The sequence below is a fragment of the Corvus moneduloides genome, chromosome 27 (genome assembly GCF_009650955.1).
Source record: "Corvus moneduloides isolate bCorMon1 chromosome 27, bCorMon1.pri, whole genome shotgun sequence".
Lineage (NCBI taxonomy): Eukaryota > Metazoa > Chordata > Aves > Passeriformes > Corvidae > Corvus > Corvus moneduloides.
Genome location: NC_045502.1, coordinates 5,280,722 through 5,303,464, shown reverse-complemented (window position 1 = coordinate 5,303,464; position 22,743 = coordinate 5,280,722). Strand labels below are relative to the sequence as shown.

Sequence of the window (22,743 nt, the reverse complement as noted above, 5' to 3'; positions counted from 1 at the left end):
CCAACATGGCGGCCCCCGGGAGCGCAGCCAACATGGCGGCCCCCATGGCGCAGCCAACATGGCGGCCCCGTGAGCGCAGCCAACATGGCGGCCCGTACGGAAGGGACCGCTCGGGGGCTGCGCGGCCCCGCCCCTCGTTTAGACCCCGCCCCGTTAAGCCCCGCCCCGTTAAGCCCCGCCCCGTTAAGCCCCGCCCCGCGGCGCGTGAGGCCACGCCCCAGACACGGCCAAGCCGCGCCCCCAGCCTCGCTCCAGGGCCGCCCGCCCGCCCTTGACGTCATCACCGCGCGCCCGGCGCCAGCGTCGCGCGGGGCTGCAGGTGAGCGAGGCCGCTCCGGGCCCCGCCCGGGACCCCCCGAGCCCTTTTGGGACCTCCCAGACACCTCCCGGGACCCCCCAGGACCCCCGGAACCCCTCAGGAGCCCCCCGTGCCCTCCTCGGCCCATGGAGCCCCCCGGGCCCATGGAGCTCCCGGCTCCCATTCTTATCCCCCCCACCAGCCCCGTTTGTTTCCCACCCGCCCCCCCCGGCCCCGCTCGCCCCCGGCCCCGCTGCCGCCCCCGTGTCCCGCCCCGTGTCCCCCTAACCCGTGTCCCCCCCAGGCCCCCCGCGATGCCCCCCCCCGCGCGCCGCTAGAGCCCCCCCGGCTGCCATGGTGAGAGGGGCGGGGCCAGCAGGAGGGCGGGGCCGGGGCGGGGCCGGATGGGCGTGGCCGCGGGGCGGGGGCGTGGCCGGAGGCACCGCCCGGTTTGTGCGGCGCCGCCCCTGAAATGGGGAGGGGTCCCGGTGCTTCAAGGGGGCGGGGCTCCGGAGGGGCGGGGCTCGCCCGGCCCCGCCCAAGCACCGGGGTCAGCGCAGGTCGAGCGGTGGTGGGCGTGGTCTCCGTTGAGTGGGCGGGGCCCAAGGGGGCGTGGCCACCCGGGCTCCGCCCCTTCTAACAGAGGGTTCCCGTGGGGGCGGGGCCGGGGCGGGGCGTGTCTCGCGTGTTCCCGGCCGTGGGTGGGCGGGGTTCGGTGTGGGCGGGGTTCGGTGTGGGCGGGGCTCCCGGGTGTGCTTTCACCGTGGGCGGAGTTTGAAAGGGTGTGGTCGGTGGGGCGTGGCTTTTACCGGGTGGGGCGTGGCTTTTACCGGGTGGGCGTGGCCTTACCGGGTGGGCGTGGCTTACCCCGGCCCCGCCCAGGGCCGCGCGGGGCGGCGGCTCCCCCAGCAGGGGGCGCTGTGCCAGGCGCGGCGGCGCGGGCGCGCGCGGGGCCGGAGGGCGGGGCTGGAGGCGGAGCTGCAGCAGCTGGTAACGGGGGGGACTCCAAAAATGGGGGGGTTTGGGGGTTCCTGGGGGGTTTGGGACATGGGGGGTGTGGGGCAGGGATGCAGCAGCTGGTAACGGGGGGGACCCCAAAAATGGGGGGCTGGGGGGGCCTGGGGGGGTTTGGGATATGGGGGGTGTGGGGCAGGGATGCAGCAGCTGGTAACGGGGGGGACCCCAAAAATGGGGGGGTTTGGGGGTTCCTGGGGGGGTTTGGGATATGGGGGGTGTGGGGCAGGGATGCAGCAGCTGGTAACGGGGGGGGGGGACCCCAAAAATGGGGGGGTTTGGGGGTTCCTGGGGGCCCTGTGGGGCACTCCCGGTACCGGGGGCCGGTGGGGGCTCAGCCCAGCGCCGGGGTCCTTCCCGGGGTGGGCAGAGGGGCTGGGGGCGGCTCCAGCTCGGGGCCCCTTTGCGGGGCGGGGGGTGCGGGACCCCCGGTGCCCTGGGGGGGGCTCTGGGGTCACCCCACACTTGGGTCCCTTTGGGGGTGTCCCGGTCCCTTTGGGGTGGGGGGCGCTCCTGGAGGCCGGGCCGGCCCTGGGGGGCTCGGGGTGTCCCAGGACCCCCCAGACCCCCCCGTGCCCCCCCCGGGCAGGATTTGGGGGCGGAGGCTGCAGCTCCCACCGGGACCGGACTGGTCAGCGATGGAGGGAACGGAGGCGATGGCGGGGACGGCCGGTACGGACCCCCCTGAGCCCCCCAAATTCCCGTGCACCAAACGCCCCCTCCCCAAACCCCCCTGAACTCCTCCTTCCTGAAATCCCCCCCCAAAATTCCCCCTGCCCCAGTTCCCCTCCCCCCAAGCCCCCCTTTCTCCCACCCCCAAACGACCTCTCCCCCATTTTGGGGTCCCCCCTCAATATTGGGGTGGGAGGTCTTGGACACCCCGAGTCCCTCCCACCCCCCACATTCCCCCTCACCCCAAATGTCAGGGTCCCCGTGGGGTTTTTGGGGTTTTCTCCTGGATTTTGGGGTCCCCGCAGGGGAGGGAGCAGGAGGGGGGATCTGTCCTGGGCACCTGGGAACCCCCAAACTTGGGAGTCCCCCCTGACTCTCGGGGTCCCCCCGGAGTTTTGGGGTCCCCCCGGGGTTTTTGGGGTCCCCCCTGACTCTCAGGGTCCCCCGGAGTTTTGGGGTCCCCCCGGGGTTTTTGGGGTCCCCCCTGACTCTCGGGGTCCCCCGGAGTTTTGGGGTCCCCCCGGGGTTTTTGGGGTCCCCCCTGACTCTCGGGGTCCCCCGGAGTTTTGGGGTCCCCCCGGGGTTTTTGGGGTCCCCCCTGACTCTCGGGGTCCCCCTCACAGCCCCCCCGGGGGTCCGGCCCCGCTCTGGGCAGCGCTGGAGGGGCTGGTCCAGCGCTGTGTCCGTGTGCAGGTGAGACCCCCCCCCCCCCATTTTGGGGTCCCTCCCCCATTTTGGGGACCCCCCCCCGGATTTCGGGGACCCCCCTGACGCCCCCCCTTCCCCCCAGTGCCGCCCGGCCACTGACGAGGAGCTGCTGCTGGTGCACAGGTGGGGGGATCTGGGGGGGCTTGGAGTGATTTGGGGGGGCCCTGAGGGGGCTCTGGGGTGGATTTAGGGGAGACACGGGGTGGGGAGGGGGAGTCTCTCAGAGATTTGGGGGGAATCCCTGTGGATTTTGGGGAGTCTCTGTGGGGTTTGGGGGGGGAATGGGAGCCCTGGGGGTCCCCCAGGGTTTTGGGGGGCTCTGGGCTCCCCAGGCCGGCCCCTGAGGGCGGTTTTGGGGTTCCCCAGCCCCTCGTTCGTGGCGCAGCTGGAGCCCCCCGACGGCCCCGCCCCGGTGAGCACCCCCCGCTCTTGGGGTCCCGCGGGGGTCTGGGGGGATCCTTGGGGGGGGGAGGTGTCCCCAGGGGGTGTCGGGGGGTCCCCAAACCCTTGTGACCCCGGGGGGAGGGTTTGGGGTGCCTTCCCGGACACCCGGGGCTCCCAGTGAGGGGTTTGGGCTCCCTATGAGGGGTTTGGGGTCCCCTGTGGGGGGGGGTTGGGGTTCCCCTGGGGGTTTTGGGGTCCCCCTGGGTACCGGGGTCCATGGGAGTTTTAGGGTTTCCCCGAGGCGTTCTGGGGGTTGCTCCATGGGGTTTTGGGGTCCCCCTGGCACTGAGTCCTTTCCATAGCGGTTTTGGGGTCCCCCCGGGGTTTTGGGGTTCCCCCTGGTTCCAGATTCCTCCCGTGGGGGTTTTGGGGTCTATCCGGTGTTCAGAGCTCCCCCCAACCCCTTGGATTCTCCCATGAGGGTTTTGGGGTTTTCCCTGGGCGTTTCGGGTCCCCTTTATGGGGGTTTCCCCCCCCCCCGGGGGATTTTTGGCCCCCTCCCCCATTTTGGGGGTCCCCCCGGGGGTTCTGGGGCCCTCCCTGATTTTGGGGTGCCCACAGGGGGGGTCGGGGCCCCGCTGGGCCGTGGGGGCCGCGCTGGCGCTGCTGGAGCAGGTCCTGGGGGGGGCCCTGCGCAATGGGGTGGCCCTGATCAGGTACGGGGGGGCAGAAATGGGGTACGGGGGGACCAAAAGGGGGGGCAAGGAAGGGTTATGGGGGGATCAGGGAGGTAAAAGGGTCTGGGGGGGCTCAGGGGGGTCCAGGGGGGCTCTGGGGTTTGGGGGGTGTTTGGAGGGATCCAAAAGGGGGGTCTGGGCGGGTTTGGGGGCTGGGGGGTGCCTGTGGGGTCTGTGGGGGTTGGGGGGGTGCCTGTGGGGTCTGTGGGGGTTGGGGGGTGCCTGTGGGGTCTGTGGGGGTTGGGGGGGGTTTAGGGGTTCTTTGGGGCTCTATGGGGCTTTATGGGGTTCTGTGTTTCCGTGAGCGCCTGTGGGGTCCGTAGGGCTCTGCAGGGGCTTGGGGGGGTCTGTAGATGTCTATAGGGATCTGTAGGGCTCTCTTCCATTTCTCTGCCCCCCCCCAGCCCCCAGGACCCCCAGGACCCCCCCGAACCCGCGGCCGTGGCCGCCCGGGTGGCCCAGAAGCAGCTCGGGGTGCAGCGGTGAGGGGGGCACCCAACGGGGGGGGCGGGGCTGGTTTGGGGGGGCTGGGAGGAATTTCTGGGGGGCTTTGGGGGTCTGCAGCTCCCAGGGTCCCTTTTGGGGGGCCCCCCACGGGTCCGTTTTGGGGGTGGGGGGGTCTCAGGTCTCCGGGTCCTTTTTGGGGTGGGGGGTGTTGGGGGGGTCTCAGGTCTCCGGGTTCCTCTGTGGGGGCGGCCCAGCCCCTGGGGTCTCCTTTTGGGGTGGGTGGGCCAAAGCCCCTGGGGGCCCTTTGGGGGTTTGGGGGTGTTTGGGGGGGGGTCCCAGTGCCCGGGGCCCCTTTTGGGGTGTTTTGGGGGGGATTTGGGGTCCCACCCCCCGACCCCCCCCCCAGTGTCCTGATCGTGGATTGGAGCCCCCGGCCCGGCCGGAGCCTCCCTCGGCTGTTCGAGGATGATCCCAGGTGGGCACTGGGAGCACTGGGGGCCATACTGGGGGCACTGGGGACCATGCTGGGGACACTGGGAGCACTGGGGACCATACTGGGGACACTGGGGGCCATACTGGGGGCATTGAGGGGTTCTGGAGGGCACTGGAATAGACTGGGGGCCATACTGGGGACACTGGGGGCCATACTGGGGACACTGGGGGCCGTTGGGCTGGACTGGGGAGCACTGGGATGAACTGGGTCAGACTGGGAGGTTCTGGTCTGGACTGGTGCTTTACCAGGGGTGCTGGGCTGGACTGGGGGGGCCATACTGGGGGTGCTGGGCTGTACTGGGGGGCCCTGGGCCATACTGGGAGGCACTGGGGAGGCCTTGGGCCACACTGGAGGCCCCCGGGCCATACTGGGAGGCACTGGGGAGGCCTTGGGCCACACTGGGGGGGGCACTGGGCCAGCCTGTGGGGCACCGGTGGGCCCTGTGCCATACTGGGGTTACTGGTCCATACTGGGGGGGCTCTGGTCCATACTGGGGGGGCTCTGGGCCGTACTGGGGGCCGTGGTGGGGGGTGTGGGGTGTGCCCCCCCAGCCCCCACATCCCCTCCCCCCAGTGTCCTGTATTTCGGGGCGCAGCGGGGCCGGGACCCCCCCCCCAGCCCCGGCCACGGCCCCGGGGAGGGGTTCAGCGTGGAGCTGCAGTGGGAGCAGGTACGGGGCTGTAGGGGAGGGGGGATATAGGGGATATAGGGGAGGGGGGGTATAGGGGAGGGGGGGTATAGGGGAGGGGGGATATAGGGGATATAGGGGATGGGGGATATGGGGGATGGGGGATATAGGGGAGGGGGGATATAGGGGAGGGGGGATATAGGGGATATAGGCGATATAAGGGATGGGGGATATAGGGGATATAGGATACAGGAAGTGGGGAGGGATTCAGCGTGGAGCTGCAGTGGGAACAGGTACGGGGCTATAGGGGATGGATATAGGGGATGGGCGTAGAGACTGGATATCGAAGATGGACATAAAACGTGGATGTAGAACATGAATATGGAGGATGGATATAGGGCATGGACATAGGCAGTGGATATAGAGGGTGGGTAGAGGGGATACAGGAACTGGGGAGGGGTTTAGCGTGCAGCTGCAGTGGGAACAGGTACGGGGTTATAGGACATGGGTATAGAGCATGGGTATAGAGCGAACATAGGGGATGGGTATAGGGGGTGGATATAGAGGATGGATATAGGAAGTATAAGGACTCGGTATAGGGCATGGATACAGGGAATATAAGGGATGGGACGGGTATAGGGGATGGATATAGGGGACAGATATAGGGAATACAAAGAATCGGTATGGAACATGGATATAGGGGATATAAGGAATGGCTTGGGTATAGCGGATGGATATAGAGGGTGGGTATAGGGGGTGGACATAACGGATGGATATAGGGGATGGGCATAAGGGAGGAATATAGGATGTGAGTATAGAGGATGGATATAGGACATGGGTACGGGGCATGGATATAGGGGATATAAGGAATGGGTATAGGGGATGGGTATAGGGGATACGGGAAGTGGGGAGGGGTTCAGCGTGGAGCTGTGCTGGGAGCAGGTACGGGGGGATGGGGGCTGTGGGGGATGGGGGCTGTGGGGGATGGGTACAGGGGGTGGCTATAGGGGCTGGGTTAAGGGGTCAGGGGCTATGGGGGGGTCTGGGGGCTATGGGGGCACGTAGAAGGCTCCAGTAGGGGCTGGGGGGCCATAGGGGCTCTCTAGGGGAGCTGCAGGAGGGGTGTGGGGTCTGCCGGGAGCAGGGGGGCTGTGGGGTGTCTGTAGGAGCCGGGGGGGCCTGTAGGGTCCCCGAGCTGTGCAGGGTCCGTAGGGGCTCTGTAGGGCTCTGTAGGGTCCCCGAGCTGTGCAGGGTCTGTAGGGGCTCTGTAGGGCTCTGTAGGGTCCCCGAGCTGTGCAGGGTCCGTAGGGGCTCTGTAGGGCTCTGTAGGGTCCCCGAGCTGTGCAGGGTCCGTAGGGGCTCTGTAGGGCTCTGTAGGGTCCCCGAGCTGTGCAGGGTCCGTAGGGGGGCTGTAGGGCTCTGTAGGGTCCCCGAGCTCTGCAGGGTCCGTAGGGACTCTGTAGGGTCCCCGAGCTGTGCAGGGTCCGTAGGAGCTCTGTAGGGCTCTGTAGGGTCTCCGAGCTGTGCAGGGTCCGTAGGGGCTCTGTAGGGCTCTGTAGGGTCCCCGAGCTCTGCAGGGTCCGTTGGGGCTCTGTAGGGTCCCCGAGCTCTGCAGGGTCCATAGGGGGGCTGTAGGGCTCTGTAGGGGTTCCTGGGGGTCCATGGGGTCCCCAGGATCTGTGGGTTGCCCCCAGCCCGGTGTCACCGATGGCGATTACGTGGCCGCCGCCTTCCACGTCCTGCTGCCCATCGCCTTCCAGGTGGGGTCCGGGGGGCTCTGGGGGGCTTTGGGGGGCTTTGGGGGGCCCGGGACGGTCCCGCAGGGGATGGGGGGAGTTGGGGGTCCTTGGGGGGCGTTGGGGTTCGCGGGGGGCTCCCAGGGAGAGCTTCAGGGCTCTCTGGAGAGGGGCTGGGGGGGTCCAGGGGGGTTTGAGGTGGGCAGTTGGGGGTCCCAAAGGGATTTGGGGGTCCCTGGGTGGGGGTTTGGGGTCCCTGGAGGTGTTTCAGGGTTCCTCTGGGATTTTGGGGTCCCAAGCATGTTTTAGGGATTCCTGTGGAATTTTGGGGGTCCCTGTGGGGTTTGGGGTCCTTGAGTGGGGGTTTGGGGGTACTTGGATGGGGTTTCGGGTCCCTGGCTGGGGGTTTGGGGTGCCTGGGTGGGGGTTTGGAGGTACTTGGATGGGGTTTGGGGTCCTTGGCTGGGGGTTTGGGGTCCCTACGGGTGTTTGGGGGATCCCACTGTGACCCCACTGTGGCCCCTCAGTTCCAGCCCCAGCTCGTCCTGGTCAAGGCTTCACTTGAGGATTTGGGGGTACGGGGGCTCTGGGGGGCTTTGGGGGGTTGTGGGGGGCTCTGGGGGGTGCTGGGGGGTGCTGGGGGGCTCTGGGGGGTGCTGGGGGGCTGTGGGGGTGTGGGTGGGCTGGGGGGAGCTCTGGGGGGCTCTGAGCCCCCCAGCATCTGTAGGGTACTCTGGGAGGTGTGGGGGGGTCTTTGAGGGATTTTTGGGTGTCTCGAAGCCCCCTGGTGCCCCTGAGATCTGTGGGGCTCCAGAGGGGTCTCTGGGGCTTTGTGGGGGTCTCTGGGGGTCTCAGAGCCCCCCCGGTGTCTGTAGGGCCCTAGGGGAGGTCTGGGGGGTCTCTGAGAGGTCCCTGGGGGGGGGGCGGCTCTATAGGGGGCTGTGAGTGTCTGTAGGGCACTATTGGGGATCTCTGGGGCTCTATAGGCGTTTCTGGGAGGTTCCTAAGCCCCCTCCCCCCTCTGTAGGGGTCTCTGGGGGTCTCCCCTGCCGGGTTTGCTCTCCTGACCCACCTGCTCATGGCCCTGGGCAGGGGGCGGCTGCTGCTGCTGCTGCAGGTGAGGGGGGGCTGGGGGGGCTGGGGGGCTCTGTGGGGGGGTTATGGGGCTGGGGTCTGGGGGGGCTGTGGGGCTCTGGGGGGCTGTGGGGCTCTCTGGGGGAGTTATGGGGCTGGGGGCTGTGGGGCTGTGGGGCTCTGTGGGGGAGTTATGGGGCTGGGGGCTGTGGGGCTGTGGGGCTGTGGGGGGGTTATGAGCCTGTGGGGTCTGTGGGGCTGTGGGGGTCTGTGGGGGGGTTATGGGGCTGTGGGGCTCTGTGGGGCTGTGGGGGGGCTGGGGGGCACCTGGGGGTGGCCGTCGAGGGGAGTTCCAGGTGGTTCTGTGGGGCTGTGGGGGGGTTATGAGGCTGTGGGGTCAGTGGGTCTGTGGGGCTGTGGGGGGGCTATGGGGGTACCTGGGGGTGGCCGTCGAGGGGAGTTCCGGGTGGTTCTGTGGGGCTGTGGGGGGGTTATGAGGCTGGGGGCTGTGGGGGTCTGCGGGGGGGTTATGGGGGTACCTGGGGGTGGCCGTCGAGGGGAGTTCCGGGTGGTTCTGTGGGGCTGTGGAGGCCGGGGGGCTATGGGGGTGCCAGGGGCTGTGGGGCCGTTGGGGGTTGTAGGGGGGTTTGGGGCTCTGGGGGTCACTGGGGTGCTCTGTAGCGGCTGTTTCGGGGCTGTTCGGGCTGTGGGGGTTTGGGGGGGCTGCAGGGGGTTCCAGGGGTCGTTTGGGGGGGCTGTAGGGGCTGTTTTGGGGGGGCCATGTTTGGGGGGCCGCAGGGGCCGTATGGACCGTCCTGGGGGTCCGTAGGGCTCCGTGAGGCTCCCCCTGACCCCCCTCTCCACAGGGGGGGCCGGACTTGGGGGCATCCCCGGGGGGGGTGGGGGCCGTCCTGCGGACACTGCTGGGGGACCCTGGGGACCCCCTCGGGCCCATCAGCCCCACCCCCAGGTGAGGGGGCTTGAGGGGTTTAAAGGGGAGGATGAGGGGGGCTGGAGGAGATTGAGGGGGATTTTGGGGTGTTTCGAGGTGCTGGGGGAGCCCTGGGTGGGTTTGGGGGGGCTGGGGTGGTGTTTGGGGAGGGCAGGTGGTGGGGTTGGAGGGGCTCAGCCTTGGGGAGCTGTTGGGGATGGTGGGGGTGTTTTGGGAGCTGGAGGGGATTTTGGGGAGCATTTGGGGGCCCTTGGCGGGGATTTTGGGGAGATTCAAGGGGGCTGAGAGCTTGGGGGGAGTCATGGAGGTGCTGGGAGCCATTTCGGGGTGCCCCCAGTCTCCCAACACCTCAGTTTTCCCCCAGCGGCCTGGCCAGCATTGCCCGCACCCTGAGCGTCCACCAGCAGTACTGGGGCTGTCTGCAGAGCATCGGTGAGGGGGGACCCCGAAATCCGGGGGGACACCCTGAAATCGCGATAGGGGGCCCTTTGAACCCCCCAAAAACTGAGCGGAGGCTTTGGGGGACGCACTGGGCCCGGTTGCTAAGGCGCCATCTTGGTTGCTATGCCGCCATCTTGGCTCGCCACATCCTGGCCCCTCTCAGGGACCCCCCAGACACCCCAAAACCCCCCAGACACCCCAACCCCCACCAGACACCCCCAGAAGTCCCTCAGGGACCCCCAAATTCCCTTGGGGACCCCCCAATCCCCCTGAAACCCCCTCAGGGACCCCCAAAATCTCCTTGGGGAGCCCCAAAGTTGGGTGGGAGCATATTTTGGGTGCCCCCCCTGAGGTGCTCCCCCTGCACAGAGATCGAGGAGGAGGAAGAAGAGGAGGAAGAGAACGAGGAGGAGGAGGAAGAAGAGGAGGAGGAAGAAGTAGAGGTGGAAGCAGGGGAGGAAGAGAATGAGGAGGAGGAGAACGAGGAGCTGGAGGGGGATGGGAACCCCCCAGAGACCCCCCCAGAGCCCCCCCCGGAGGCACCGACGCGACCCCGGGTGGGGCTGGTCTATGACCCCCGCATGGAGGAGCACAGGAACACCTGGGACAGGTGAGGGGGGCACCCGGGGCCTGGCCTGGCCAGTTCTGGGGTGGTTTTGGGGTGATTTGGGGTGCATTTGGGGTGGTTTGGGGTGTCTCGTAGCCAGCACCCCGTGTCCCCACAGCGCCTGTCCTGGGGGGGATTTGGGGTGGTTTTGGGGTGATTTGGGTGGTTTGGGGTGGTTTGGGGTGTCTTGCAACCAGCACCCCACGTCCCCGCAGCGCCTGTCCCAGGGTGGATTTGGGGTGGTTTTGGGATGACTTGGTGTGTTTTGGGGTGGTTTGGTGTGATTTGGGGTGATTTGGGGTGGATTTGGGGTGATTTTGGGGTGGTTTGGTGTGATTTGGTGTGATTTGGGGTGATTTTGGGGTGTCTCGCAGCCAGCACCCCGAGTCCCCGCAGCGCCTGTCGCGGGTGCTGCAGCGGCTGCAGGAGCTGGGGCTGGCCCAGCGCTGCCTCCGGGTGCCCCCCCGGCCCGCGACCCCCCGAGAGCTCCGTGCCTGCCACACGTGAGGGGGGGGCAAATGGGGGGTGGGGAGGGGTCCTGTGGGGTGGGGGGTCCGGGGGGGTTCTGAGGGGGTCCCGGTGATGGGGGTTCTGTGGGGTGGGGAGGATGAGGAGGGGTCCTGGGGTCGGGAGGGTCCCATGGGGTGGGGCTGCATGGGGGTGTCCTGGGGGGGGTTTTTGGGGGTTGCCATGGGGGTGGGGAACAGGGAGGGCCTGGGGGTGGGGGCTCGGGGGAGTTCTGGGGAGGGGTCCCTGATGGGGAAGTTTGGGGGGTTCTTGTCTGAGGGGTCCCCGGTGGGCGGGGTTTGGGGTGTCCCTGAGAGGGGGATTTGGGCCCAGGAGCTGCAGGGGAGCTCAGGCGGCTCCCTGAGGGGAGGGATTTGGGGTTCCCTGACCGGGGAGCTCGGGGCGTTTGGGGTGCTCCGGGGGTCCCTGCCGAAGGAGCTCGGGGTGGGTGGGTGCTCGGGGATCCCTGACCGGGGAGCTCGGGGTGTTTGGGGTGCTCCGGGGGTCGGTCCCTGACGCGTGCCCCCCAGCCGGGCCCACGTGCGGACGCTGTCCCGGACGCCGGCGCTGTCCCCGCGGGAGCTGCGGACGCTGTCGCAGCGCTACAACAGCCTCTACCTGTGCCCCCGCTCGTACAGCTGCGCCCGCCTGGCCGCGGGGGGGGCCTGCGCCGCCGCGGGGGCCGTGCTGGGCGGGCAGGTGGGCACCGGGGGCACCGGGGGCACCGGGGGCACCGGGGGTGCGGGGCTGTGAGCCGTGCTGGGCGGGCAGGTGGGCACCGGGGGCACCGGGGGTACGGGGGTGCGGGGGTGTGAGCTGTGCTGGGCGGGCAGGTGGGCACCGGGGGCACCGGGGGTGCGGGGCTGTGAGCCGTGCTGGGCGGGCAGGTGGGCACCGGGGGCACCGGGGGTGCGGGGGTGCGGGGCTGTGAGCTGTGCTGGGCGGGCAGGTGGGCACCGGGGGCACCGGGGGCACCGGGGGTACGGGGGTGCGGGGCTGTGAGCTGTGCTGGGCGGGCAGGTGGGCACCGGGGGCACCGGGGCACCGGGGCTGCGGGGGTGTGAGCCGTGCTGGGCTCCCCTGGTCCTGCTGGGGTTTGGGGACTGTGGGGTTGGGGCAGCTTTTAGGGGTTGGGGGCTTTCTGTGGGGTTGAAGGGGTCTCTACAGAGTTTGGGAGTCCCAGAGGAGTAGGGGGTGTCTCTGTGGGGTTCGGGGGTCACAGTGGAGTTAGGGGGTGTCTCCGTGGGGTTTGGGGATCTCTTTGGTTTTGGGGTCTCGTGACGCTTGTGGGGGAGGGTTTCTGGATTTAGGGAGTCCCAATGGAATCTGGGCGTCTCCATGGGGTATTGGGGTTTTGGGGGGTCCTGGCAGGGTTTGGGGGGGTCTCTGTGGCGTTTGGGAGGTCCCAGCGGGGTTTGGGGGTCTCTCTGGGGTTTTAGGGGTCTCTCTGGGGTTCGGGGGTGCCGGTGCCCCCTGACCCCACCGTGCCCCCCCAGGTGCGCTCGGCCCTGGCCGTGCTGCGTCCCCCCGGCCACCATGCCCGCCCGGGCTCTGCCGGGGGCTTCTGCCTCTTCAACAACGTGGGGGTGGCCGCGCGCCACGCCCAGCGCCTGGCCGGGACCCCCCTCAGGTACGGGGGGCCGGGGCTGCGGGGACCCCCCGGGGCGCCCACCCCCTCCCCCCAACACCCCCTGTGCCCCCCAGGGTGCTGATCCTGGACTGGGACGTTCACCACGGCAACGGCACCCAGGAGATCTTCGAGGAGGACCCCAGGTGGGGGGGCCTGGGGGCGTTTGGGGTGCTGGGCGGGTTCGAGGGGTCTGGGGGTCTCAGGGGGGTCCCAGGGGTGCTGGGGGGGATTTTGGGGGTGGTGGGGGTCCTGGGGAGGGGGCTCTGGGGGTGTGGGGTGCGCTTGGGATGCTGGGGAAGGGCTCCAAGGGGTGCTGGGGGCTTTGGGGTCCCTGTAGGGCTGAGGAGGGGGATTTTGGGGTGCTGGGGGGAGGTTGGGGTGCTTTGGGTTGTTTTAGCATCCCGGGGGATTTTGGGGTCCGGGGTGGGGTTGGGATGCCTGGGAGTTGTCCCACGGCTGCTCTGGGGTGGGTTTGGGCTCCTGAGGGGATTTTGGGGTCCCTGACCCCCCCCGGCCCCCCCCCAGTGTCCTGTACGTGTCCCTGCACCGCCACGACGGCTCCTTCTTCCCGGGGGGGGCCGGGGGGTCCCCGCGGCGCCGGGGGAGGGGTCCCGGCACCGGCTTCACCCTGAACGTGGGGTGGGGGGGGCCCCGCGTGGGGGACCCCGAGTACCTGGCGGCCCTGACCCGGCTGGTGCTGCCCGTGGCCTGCCAGGTGAGGGGGGGGTCCTGGGGGGCTCCGGGGGGGGCTGGGGCCGTTTTGGGGGCTGGGTCTCTCTGTGGGAGGGGTGGGAGCCTTTGGGGGGGCTGGGTCCCTTTGGGGAGGGGGGTCTGGGTTTGTTTTGCGGGGATCTGGGTCCGTTTCAGGGGGGTTCGGTCCCTGTTTTGGGGGGTTCCTTGGGGGGGCTGTGATGCTTTGGGGGGGTCTGGGTTCGTTTGGGGGAGTCTGGATCTGTTTTGGGGGGGGCTGGGCTTTTCAGGGGATGCTTTTTGGGGGGGGTCTTGGGTTCATTTTGGGGGCTGGGTCCCATGAGAGGAGTTGTGACACTTCGGGGGGCTCTGGCTCCTTTTGGGGGGGGTCTGTGTCCCCCATTTGGAGCCATTGGATTTTGGGGGGTGGGGGGGGCCATTCCTGCCCCCTTTACCCCCCCCGACCTCATGGCCCCCCCAGTTCGGGCCGGAGCTGGTGCTGGTGTCGGCCGGGTTCGACGCGGGCCGGGGGGACCCCCTGGGGGGGTGCCTGGTGTCCCCCCAGACCTTCGGCCTCATGACCCATCTGCTGGGGGGGCTGGCGGGGGGGCGGCTCGTGCTCGTGCTCGAGGTGAGGGGCCGGGGGGGCGTTTGGGGGGGGGTTTGGGGGCTCTCTGGGGATCCGGGGGGGGTCTGGGGGTCCCAATGAGGGGTTGGAGAGGCCCTGGGGGGGTCTCTGGGGAGATGGGAGGATCCTGGGGGGGCCAATTTAGGGGTTGGGGGGTCGGGGGGAGGCCTGGGGGTCTCAGTGAGGGGTGGGGGAGCTGGGAGGGAGTGGGGGGGGCCTGTTCGGGGTTTGGGGGTGGGGGGGTCCGGGGGTCCCTCGGGGGGATGGGTCCCTTTCTGGAGGGGTCCCCGTGGGGGGCCGGGGGTCTCTGACGCTGGGGGTCTCGCAGGGCGGGTACAACCTGGGGGTGACGGCGGAGGGGGTGGGGCAGTGCCTGGGGGTCCTGCTCGGGGACCCCCCCTCGCTGCCCCCCCCGGGCACCCCCCAGCCCGCGGCGCTGAGGGCCCTGAGCCGCACCCTGCGAGCCCAGCGGGGCTGCTGGAGCTGCCTGCGGCTGCCCCGGGGTGAGACCCCTCCCCAGAGCGTCCCCGGCCCCACTGCGCTGCGACCCCCAAACCCACACCGGGGGTCCTGGAGTTTCTGCACAGTGAGGCCCCCCTGGGACCCCCAACACCCCCCCGGGATCCCCAAACCCCATCCCAGACCCACGGGGATCACCAGGACCCCCCCCCCCGCCCCCAATCCTCAGCCCAGAACCCCCGAACACCCCCTGGGACCCCCAAACTCTGACATGAGCCCCTCCCCAGAACCCCAAACCGGACCCACCCCTGCAGGGACCCTCGGACACCAAAACAGGACCCAGGGGACCCCCAGGGGCCCCCCAGCCCCATCCCCCCTGGGGGACCCTCAGGGAGCCCCCAAACTCCCCCCAACCAATCCCTCCCTCCCCCAGTTGAGCCCCCCCCGGCAGCCCCCAGGAGGGAAGGCAGCGATGACGTCACACCCGCCGCCGATGACGTCACGGGGTCTCCCCCGTTGGACGCCGCCATTCGCCGCATGGGGGCGCTGCAGCTCGGGGACGCCCCGGGGGGCGGGGCCAAGGCGGCCCCGGGGGAGGAGCCTCTGCCAGGCCCCGCCCCCACGGGAGCGGCCGCTGCCGCCCCCTGCTGGGAGGAGGAGGAAGAGCTGGAGGAGGTGGGGGGTGGGGAGGGGGGGTTTGAGGGGGTGTTTTTAAGGAAGGGCTGGTTGGGGATTGAGGTTTGGGGGGGATTTGGGGAGGGGAGTTTTTGGGCAGTTTTGGGCAGAGGATTTGGGGCGCGGGTTTGTGGGATGGATTTGGGGAGGGGGTTTGTGGGATGGGTTTGGGGGGTGGGTTTGGGGGGTGAGTTTGGGGGATGGGTTTGGGGGGTGGGTTTCAGGGGTAGGTTTGGGGGGTGGGTTTGGGGGATGGGTTTGGGGGGTAAGTTTGGGGGATGGGTTTGGGGGATGGGTTTGGGGGGGTGGGTTTGGGGGGGTGGGTTTGGGGGATGGGTTTGGGGGATGGGTTTGGGGGATGGGTTTGGGGGGTAAGTTTGGGGGATGGGTTTGGGGGATGGGTTTGGGGGGGTGGGTTTGGGGGATGGGTTTGGGGGATGGGTTTGGGGCGGGGGTTTGGGGGGGTGGGTTTGGGGGATGGGTTTGGGGGGTAGGTTTGGGGGATGGGTTTGGGGGGTAGGTTTGGGGGATGGGTTTGGGGGGGTGGGTTTGGGGGATGGGTTTGGGGGGTAAGTTTGGGGGATGGGTTTGGGGGATGGGTTTGGGGGGGTGGGTTTGGGGGATGGGTTTGGGGGGTAAGTTTGGGGGATGGGTTTGGGGGATGGGTTTGGGGGGGTGGGTTTGGGGGATGGGTTTGGGGGGTAGGTTTGGGGGATGGGTTTGGGGGATGGGTTTGGGAGATGGGTTTGGGGGATGGGTTTGGGGGATGGGTTTGGGGCGGGGGTTTGGGGGGGTGGGTTTGGGGGATGGGTTTGGGGGGTAAGTTTGGGGGATGGGTTTGGGGGATGGGTTTGGGGGATGGGTTTGGGGCGGGGGTTTGGGGGGTGGGTTTGGGGGATGGGTTTGGGGGATGGGTTTGGGGCGGGGGTTTGGGCGACCCCCGGCCCCTCACGCTCTCATTCCTCCGGGCCGGCAGGGGGCGCTGTACGCCGTGACGCCCCTCCTGGACTGTCCCCACCTGGGGGCCGTGGCCCCGCCCCCGGCCGGGGGGGCCCTTGGGGACATCCTGCCCCCCCCCTGCGGGGTCTGCGGGAGCCGCCGCGAGAACTGGCTGTGCCTCAGCTGCCACCAGGTCAGCGACCCCACAGCACCCAGAAACCCCAAAAACACCCCCGAACCCCGCCCCAGATCACCCCAAAACCACCCCGAAATCGCCTCCTGCACCCAACCCCCCCAATTCACACTTAAAGCGCCCCAAAGTGCCCCCAGACCACTCCCTGGACCCCCAAAAACCACCTCGTGCATCCCAAACCACCCCCTACACCTCTCATTCACCCCCAATCGCTCCTCGCACCCCAGATCACCCATCCTGCACCCCAGACCTGCCCCCTGCACCCCCCCTTGCCCTCCCGGGCACCCCCAGACGCTGCCCCGTGCCGCAGGTGCTGTGCGGGCGCTACGTGGGGCGGCACATGCTGGAGCACGGGGCGGCCTCGGGGCACCCCCTGGTGCTGAGCCTGCGGGACCTGGCGGCCTGGTGCTACCCCTGCGGGGGCTACGTCACCCACCCGGTGAGCCGGGGGGGTCCTGGGGGGGGCTGGGGGGTCCCTGCAGCCCCTGGGTTCGGGGGCTCCGAGCGGGTTCGGGGTGAGCTGGCACGGGAATGAACCATTGTTAAACGGGGGAGGGGGGGACGGACACCAGGTAAACCATTGTGAACGTGGGGGGGACACATCGGGGTGAACCATTGAACTGCTGGGGTGGGGGTGACAAGGTTGAACCACTGGGAAGTGGGGGGGGATGGGGCAAACCATCAGGGAACAGGGTATGGGGGGGGCACAGTCCCACTTTGGACTTTGGACACAACCACAGGGAGTGGGAGGGGGATGTTCCCCATCTAACGCCCCCCACCCCCCCAGGTGCTGCTCCCCACCAAGACCTTCATCTACCGCCTCAAATTCGGCACTGACCCCCCCACCCCCTCCTTGTGAGCCCCTCGCCCCTCCCCCACCCCGCCCCTCCCCCCACTCTTAAAGGGCTACACACGTGCCATTCCCCCCCCCCCCCAATCACCAGCACCCCGGGACCCCCAAACCCCCCCTGGGCCAAAGGCTGGGCCGGACCCAGGGCCGGGGGCAGGGGGCAGAGGGGGGGGACACCTCCCCCCCCCCACATCACCGCGGGGGGGGTCCCGGGCGCAGCCGGGGCACGCGGGGGGACCCCAGTTTTGTATCCCCCTCCCCTTTTTTGAGGGTTTTATAAATCCCCTTTGTTACGCCGAGACACCAGTAAAGAGACCGGGCGAGACTTGGGGTGTTTTGGGAGGTTTTGGGGGTTCCCCGGGGGGGTCAGAAGTCGTCGTCGTCGCAGATGTCCAGGAAGACGTCGAAGGCCTCGCGGTTGCAGTTCCCGTCGGGGCTGAACACGTACTTGTGGAACGTCCCGTCCACGCACACGGCTGGGGAGCGGCGTGGGGGTCAGGGGGCTCCAGGGGGGCTCCAGGGGGGCTCCAGGGGCGCAGGGTGGAGGTTGGGGAGGGTGAGAGGGTCCCTGGGGGGGCTCCCAGCGGGTTTCAATGGATGCCTGGGGCTTCCCGGGAAAGGCAGGGGGGTGTTTGGTGGGTCACAGGGGACTTTTGGGGGAAATTTGGGATCCCAGCTAGGGGAGTTTGGGGGCTCACAGGGGTCTGGGGTGCTGGGGGCACTTTGGGTGTGTCTGTGGTGGGTTGTGGGTTCCCTGGGGGTATTTTGGGGTCCTAGAGAGGGAACCGGGGGTTCCCAGGGAGTATTTGGGCCCCCGGGGGTATTCTGGGGGCACTCACCGATGACGGAGCTGGGGCTGCGGCCGCCCCTCCCGAAGGCGCAGACCCCGGGGGCCTCGGCCGGGATGGTGAAGCTGGCGAGCGACCACTGCGACTCCACGTAGGGGCCCAGCACGGGGCCCACCTTCCCCACCCGCGCCAGCCTGGGGGCAGGGGGGGTCAGGGGGGCCCCGGGGGGTTCTGGGGTATCCCCCCTGCCCCACTTTGACCCCCCACTCACGCCGAGCGCCGGTTGAGCCGTGTGTCCCGCAGGGCGAAGACGTGGCCGGTGCCTTTGTCGCTCGCCGCGCACAGGAAGGAGCAGTCGGGGCTGAAGGCCAGGCTGGGGGGGCGGACACAGCCCAGAACCCCGTCAGAGGTGGGGGGGACACCCCAAAACCTGCTCGGGGGTCCCCGAACGCTCAGATCCACTCACAGCCCCCCCGTGCCACCAGCAGAGCGAGACGGGGTCCGTGAGCTGGAGCAGCTCAACCAGACTTAGGGAGAACCCCGAAACAGGGCGGGGTGGGAGGCAGCACCCCAAACTCGGGCAGGGCGGGATCCCCCAAACCCTCAGATCCACCTCCAGTCCCTCCCAGTGCTCCCAGTCCCACCAGTACAGTGTGGCCCAGTCGGTTCCCCTGGCTCAGCTTGAGCAGGGGAACACCCGCAGGTTCCCATTGCCCCCCAGCTCCCCCAGTCCCTCCCAGTGCCCCCAGTGGCACCAGTAGAGCGTGGCGGGGTCGGTGCCGCGGCGCAGCTCCAGGAGCCGGGCGCGGCTCTGGGTGCAGAAGAGGCGGATCAGGGTCCCCCTGCGCGAGGCCGAGGCCACCAAGGTCCCCGGGGGGCTCAGGGCGGCACAGCCGACCTCGCTCTGGTGGGCGTTGATGGTCACCGGCGCCGAGGACGTGCCCGGCTTGGCCGAGCCCAGGTCCTGCGGGGAGCAGCGCTGAGGGACCCCCCAGGGCTTCCCCAGAGCCGCCCAGTATCACCCCAGTGCTGCCCAGTACAGCCCCGGTGCCGCCCAGTATCACCCCAGTGCTGCCCAGTACAGCCCCGGTGCCGCCCAGTATCACCCCAGTCCTCCCCAGTACACCCCCAGTGCTGCCCAGTATCACCCCAGTGCTCCCCAGTACACCCCTGGTGCCGCCCAGTATCACCCCAGTATTCCCCAGTACACCCCTGGTGCCGCCCAGTATCACCCCAGTGCTGCCCGGTACACCCCCGGTGCCGCCCAGTATCACCCCAGTGCTGCTCAGTATCACCCCAGTGCTGCCCAGTACACCCCCAGTGCTGCCCAGTATCACCCCAGTGCTGCTCAGTATCACCCCAGTGCTGCCCAGTACACCCCCAGTGCTGCCCAGTATCACCCCAGTGCTGCCCGGTACACCCCTGGTGCTGCCCAGTACACCCCCGGTGCTGCCCAGTATCACCCCAGTGCAGCGCAGGTCCTGGCAAAGGAGGGGTGAAGGGATCAGAGACCCCCCAGCGCTCCCCAGTGAGCTCTCAGTGCCCCCCCAGGTGCACCCCAGTATCCCCAGTGCAGCCCAGGTCCTGGGGTGAAGTGGGGCCAAGGGGGGTGAGGGACCCCCAGTGCTCCCCAGTTTCACCACAGCCCCCTCACCATTCCCTCCCAGTCCTCTCCATTCCTGTCCAGTTCCCCCAGTCCTTCCCAGCATCCCCAGTCCTCCACAAACCCCTCCAGCCCCCTCCCAGTGACCCCCAGTCCCCCTCTCTGCCCTGCCCAGCTCCCTCCAGTCCCTCCCAGTATCCCCAGTAGGGCCCTCACCACCAGCTGGAGGCTCCCGCACTTGTGCCCCGGGAACACCAGTAGGGCCCGTTCCAAACTGGGACAGAGATCCACGATCCCTGGGGGGAGGAACCGGACATTGGGGTATCCCTGCCCCCTCAGCTCCCCCAGGACATCGGGGTCCCCCTAAATCCCCCCCAGAACGTTGGGATCCCCCCCGGGTATTGGGGTCCTCCAGGGTTTTGGGGTCCCCCCCGAGTTCCAGGCTCCCCCTCATTCACTGGGGTCCCTCCCTGTGCTTTGAGGAGTCCCTGGGGGAAGGTTTGGGGTTCCCCCTTTGGGATTCTGGGGTCCCTCCCAACGCCCCCAATAAAGAGAATGGGCGGTTGTTTGTCCTGGACACCTGGGTCCCCCCCAGGTCCCCCCTACCCAAACCCCCCGAGGTTCTGGGGTCCCTCTGGGGTTTTGGGGCCATCCCTGAGTTTTGGGATGCCCCTTGGTGGGGTTTTGGGGGTCCCCCCAAACCACCCCCAGCAGGAAAAACAGGGAGGGGGCTCTGTCCCAGATACCCGGGTCCCTCCCACCCTCAAACCCGTCCCTGCTGATTTTAGGGCACCCCCCAGGTTCCTGGGGTCCACCCCATGTTTCAGGCTCCCCTCAGTCTGGGCTCCCTCCAGTTTGGGATCCCCCCAATTTTCAGGTGCCCCCACTTCAGGCTTCCCCCCAGATTTGCCCCCCCCCCCCCAGTTTTTGGGGTCCCCCGCCGTTTTTAGGGTGCCCCCACCTTTGGGGTTGTCGCGGGTGTCAAACTCGAAGAGCTTGGTGGGGCGGTGGGGGAAGGAGAACACGTACAGGCGGCTCTGCAGGGCCACCACCAGCCTGGGGGCACGGGGGGCTTCAGGGGACCCCCACGGCTGGGGCACCCCCAGCTACCCCCCAGTCCTCCCAGTTTACCCAGTTAGCGCCCAGCACCCACCATGTCGCATATGCACGGCCAGGAGCCGTGTGGGTCCCTCCCAGTGCCACCAGTTAACCCCCCCAGTCTCTTCCAGTTGCCCCCAGTGTCCTCCCAATATTGACCCAGTCCTCCCCAGTCCCTCCCAGCACCCCCAGCACTGCCAGTGCCGCCCCAGTCACCGCAGCCTCCCCAGTTTACCCAGTTACCCTCCCCAGTCCCACCCATCGCGCTGCAAGTGCACGGCCGGCGCAGCTTTGGGTCCCTCCCAGTCCCCCCTCAGTGCTCCCAGTCCCTCCCAGTCCCTCCCAGGCCCCCCACTGTGCCACACACTCATGGCCAGCACCGGTGTGGGGAAGCTGAACTCCAGCCCCAGCACCCCAGTCCCACTCGGTGCCCCCCAGCTGCCCCTTCCCGGCCCCTCCTGGTGCTCCCAGTCCCTCCCAGTGCTCCCAGTACCTGTCGTGCCGCATGCGCACGGCCAGCACCGGTTTGGGGAAGCTGAACTCCAGCACCAGTTTGTCCTTCCCCTCCCGGGCGTCGTCCCAGATCAGCACTGGGGGGGCCGGGGGTCAGGGGGGACACCCCGGTATCGGGGACCCCCCAGGGCCGGGGGGTGACAGAGGAGGACCCTGACACTGGGGAGCCACTGGGGGCCAGGGGAGTGATGGGGGGACCCCATATCGGGGGGTCCGGGGCTGCCCCAACACTGGGGACCCCGGGGGGGCTGTCGGGGGCAGCCCCGAAATCGGGGACCCCTCCAGGAGGTGTCGGGGAGGACCTCGAAACTGAGCAGCCCTGGGTTTTGGGGAGCCCTGCCAAGGGAACTTGGCCTCCCCCCAGGCTTTGGGGGACCTGTCAGGGCACCTGGGGCCCCCCCTGGTTTTGGGGCGCACCTGAGGCATCGGGAAACTTGGGGTGACTCCCCCCGCCCACGATGGCCAGGAGGTTGGAGCGGTGCAGCATCTCCACGAGCCCCACGCTGCCGACCTGCTCCGCGTCTGGGGGCACCCTGCAATCAGGAGACTCCCCCAAACCCGAGGGACCCCCCAAAACTGAGGGACCCCCCCAACCCCAGGGACCCTCCCAGCCCAACGCTGCCAATCTGCTCCATGTCTGGGGGGACACCCCAAATTTAGTGACACCCCCAAAGCTGGACAGAACCCTGCCCCAGAGCTCAGAGACCCCCAAAGTAGAGGAACACCCCCAAATACGAGAAACCCCCCCAAAAGCTGAAGGACTTCCCCCAAAATTTAGCCCTCCCCCCACTAGGCCTGGGGACCCCAGAACAGCCCGAGCCCCCCCAGAACTGCACCTCCAGCTTAAAGATCTCCCCAAACGCCCCCCAAAAGCCTCTCCTCAATTTAGGAACCACCAAACCCCCCCCCCCCCCAAAAAACTGCCCCCACCCTCAGGTCTAGAGACCCCCAAACACCCCCCAGGTTTAGGAACACCCCCAAAGCGCCCCCCCCACCCTCCCGGGCCCGCGAGACCCCAAAAGAGCCCAAACTTCCTCCCCCCAGCTCCCCCCAGCCCCTCCGCTGGACCTAAAGACCCCCAAGGGGTCCCCAAGCCCCCCACCCCCTCCCTCACCCCACGACCCCCGCAGAGGAGGGGGGATCCCCCAAGGTCCCCAGGACCCCTCACCCAGGTGCCCCTTTTCCATCAGCGGCTCCACGTTGAAGATCCGGACCCCCGAGTCCATCGCGACACAGAAACAGCCTGGGGGCCACGGGCGGGGGTGAGGGGGACACCCAAGGGGCTTAGGGGGGTACCTGGGGGGGTTTAGGGGGTCCTGGGGGGCGTTGGGGGTCCCCAGAGGGACTCGGGACGGCACCTGGGGGGAAGCAGGGGGTCGCTGGGTGGGTCTGGGGGCGATCCGCGGGGCCCTGGGGGCTGTTTGGGGGTCTCTAGCGGGGGTCGGGGGGATCCCAGCGGGGTATTAGGGGGTTCTGGGGGTCTCCGAGGGGGGACACCTGAGGGGTTTGGGAGTCCCGGGCGGTTTCAGGGGTCCCAGGGGTGTTTTGGGGGTTCCGGGGGGATTTGGGGGTCCCCCCACTCACTCTGGTCCTGGTTGAATCGCAGGCTGTTCACCCCCCGGGCCTGCGCCATGGCGGGACGCGCCGGCAGTAGCGGAGCCGCTTCGGGGGCAGAAAGGGGGTAACGAAGGGTCCCCAAAACCCGCCGGGATCCCGCCAAAAACACCAAAACCCCCCCAAAATCCCCCCAAACGCTCCGGCCGCGACCGCGGGGAGCTCAAACCATCGAGACGCCTCAGAACACCCGGCCGGAGACAAACTTCCGGTCACGTGAGCCACGCCCCGCCCCTTTAAGGCGTGGCCGGGCAGCTGCGCGCGCTGATTGGCGGCGGCGGGAGGGCGGGGCCGTTGCCTGGCAACGCGCCATGTTGGACGCGGGCAGCGGCCGCGCAGCCGCCATGTTGGGAGCGGGCAAAGCG

General features: G+C 68.8%; 2 protein-coding genes across 5 annotated transcripts; one reads left to right on the top strand and one right to left on the bottom strand.

Moving 5' to 3' along the window:
- The first annotated feature begins 5 nt into the window (after window positions 1-5).
- Window positions 6-17,087, top strand: HDAC6 (histone deacetylase 6). Its single transcript, XM_032091816.1, has 28 exons — window positions 6-69; window positions 603-655; window positions 1,181-1,288; window positions 1,902-1,984; window positions 2,608-2,677; window positions 2,775-2,815; window positions 3,059-3,104; window positions 3,698-3,792; window positions 4,218-4,295; window positions 4,667-4,735; window positions 5,327-5,423; window positions 7,076-7,141; window positions 7,645-7,692; window positions 8,145-8,234; window positions 9,058-9,161; window positions 9,508-9,575; window positions 9,954-10,194; window positions 10,566-10,694; window positions 11,229-11,397; window positions 12,195-12,328; window positions 12,403-12,471; window positions 12,854-13,043; window positions 13,500-13,649; window positions 13,975-14,149; window positions 14,539-14,780; window positions 15,757-15,912; window positions 16,223-16,351; window positions 16,700-17,087. The coding sequence occupies exons 1-28, from the start codon at window positions 6-8 to the stop codon at window positions 16,769-16,771; spliced, it is 3,036 nt and encodes a 1,011-aa protein (XP_031947707.1). The 3' UTR covers window positions 16,772-17,087.
- On the bottom strand, window positions 1,488-22,589 carry WDR45 (WD repeat domain 45). Of its 4 annotated transcripts, none has more exons than XM_032092198.1 (11): window positions 22,349-22,564; window positions 21,933-22,007; window positions 21,182-21,286; window positions 20,745-20,841; window positions 20,115-20,209; window positions 19,370-19,449; window positions 18,306-18,514; window positions 17,822-17,923; window positions 17,602-17,744; window positions 17,119-17,238; window positions 1,488-1,516 (listed from the first exon to the last, which is right to left on the bottom strand). In XM_032092198.1, exons 1-10 carry the CDS (start codon window positions 22,395-22,397, stop codon window positions 17,129-17,131), a joined length of 1,065 nt encoding a protein of 354 aa, XP_031948089.1. In that variant the 5' UTR covers window positions 22,398-22,564; the 3' UTR covers window positions 1,488-1,516; window positions 17,119-17,128. The 4 variants fall into 4 exon arrangements, with proteins under 4 accessions (XP_031948089.1, XP_031948088.1, XP_031948091.1 ...); XM_032092197.1 differs by lacking the exon at window positions 1,488-1,516 and adding an exon at window positions 3,308-3,324; XM_032092200.1 differs by lacking the exon at window positions 1,488-1,516 and having other exon boundaries at window positions 17,084-17,238; window positions 22,349-22,589.
- Between the last annotated feature and the right edge of the window lie 154 nt (window positions 22,590-22,743).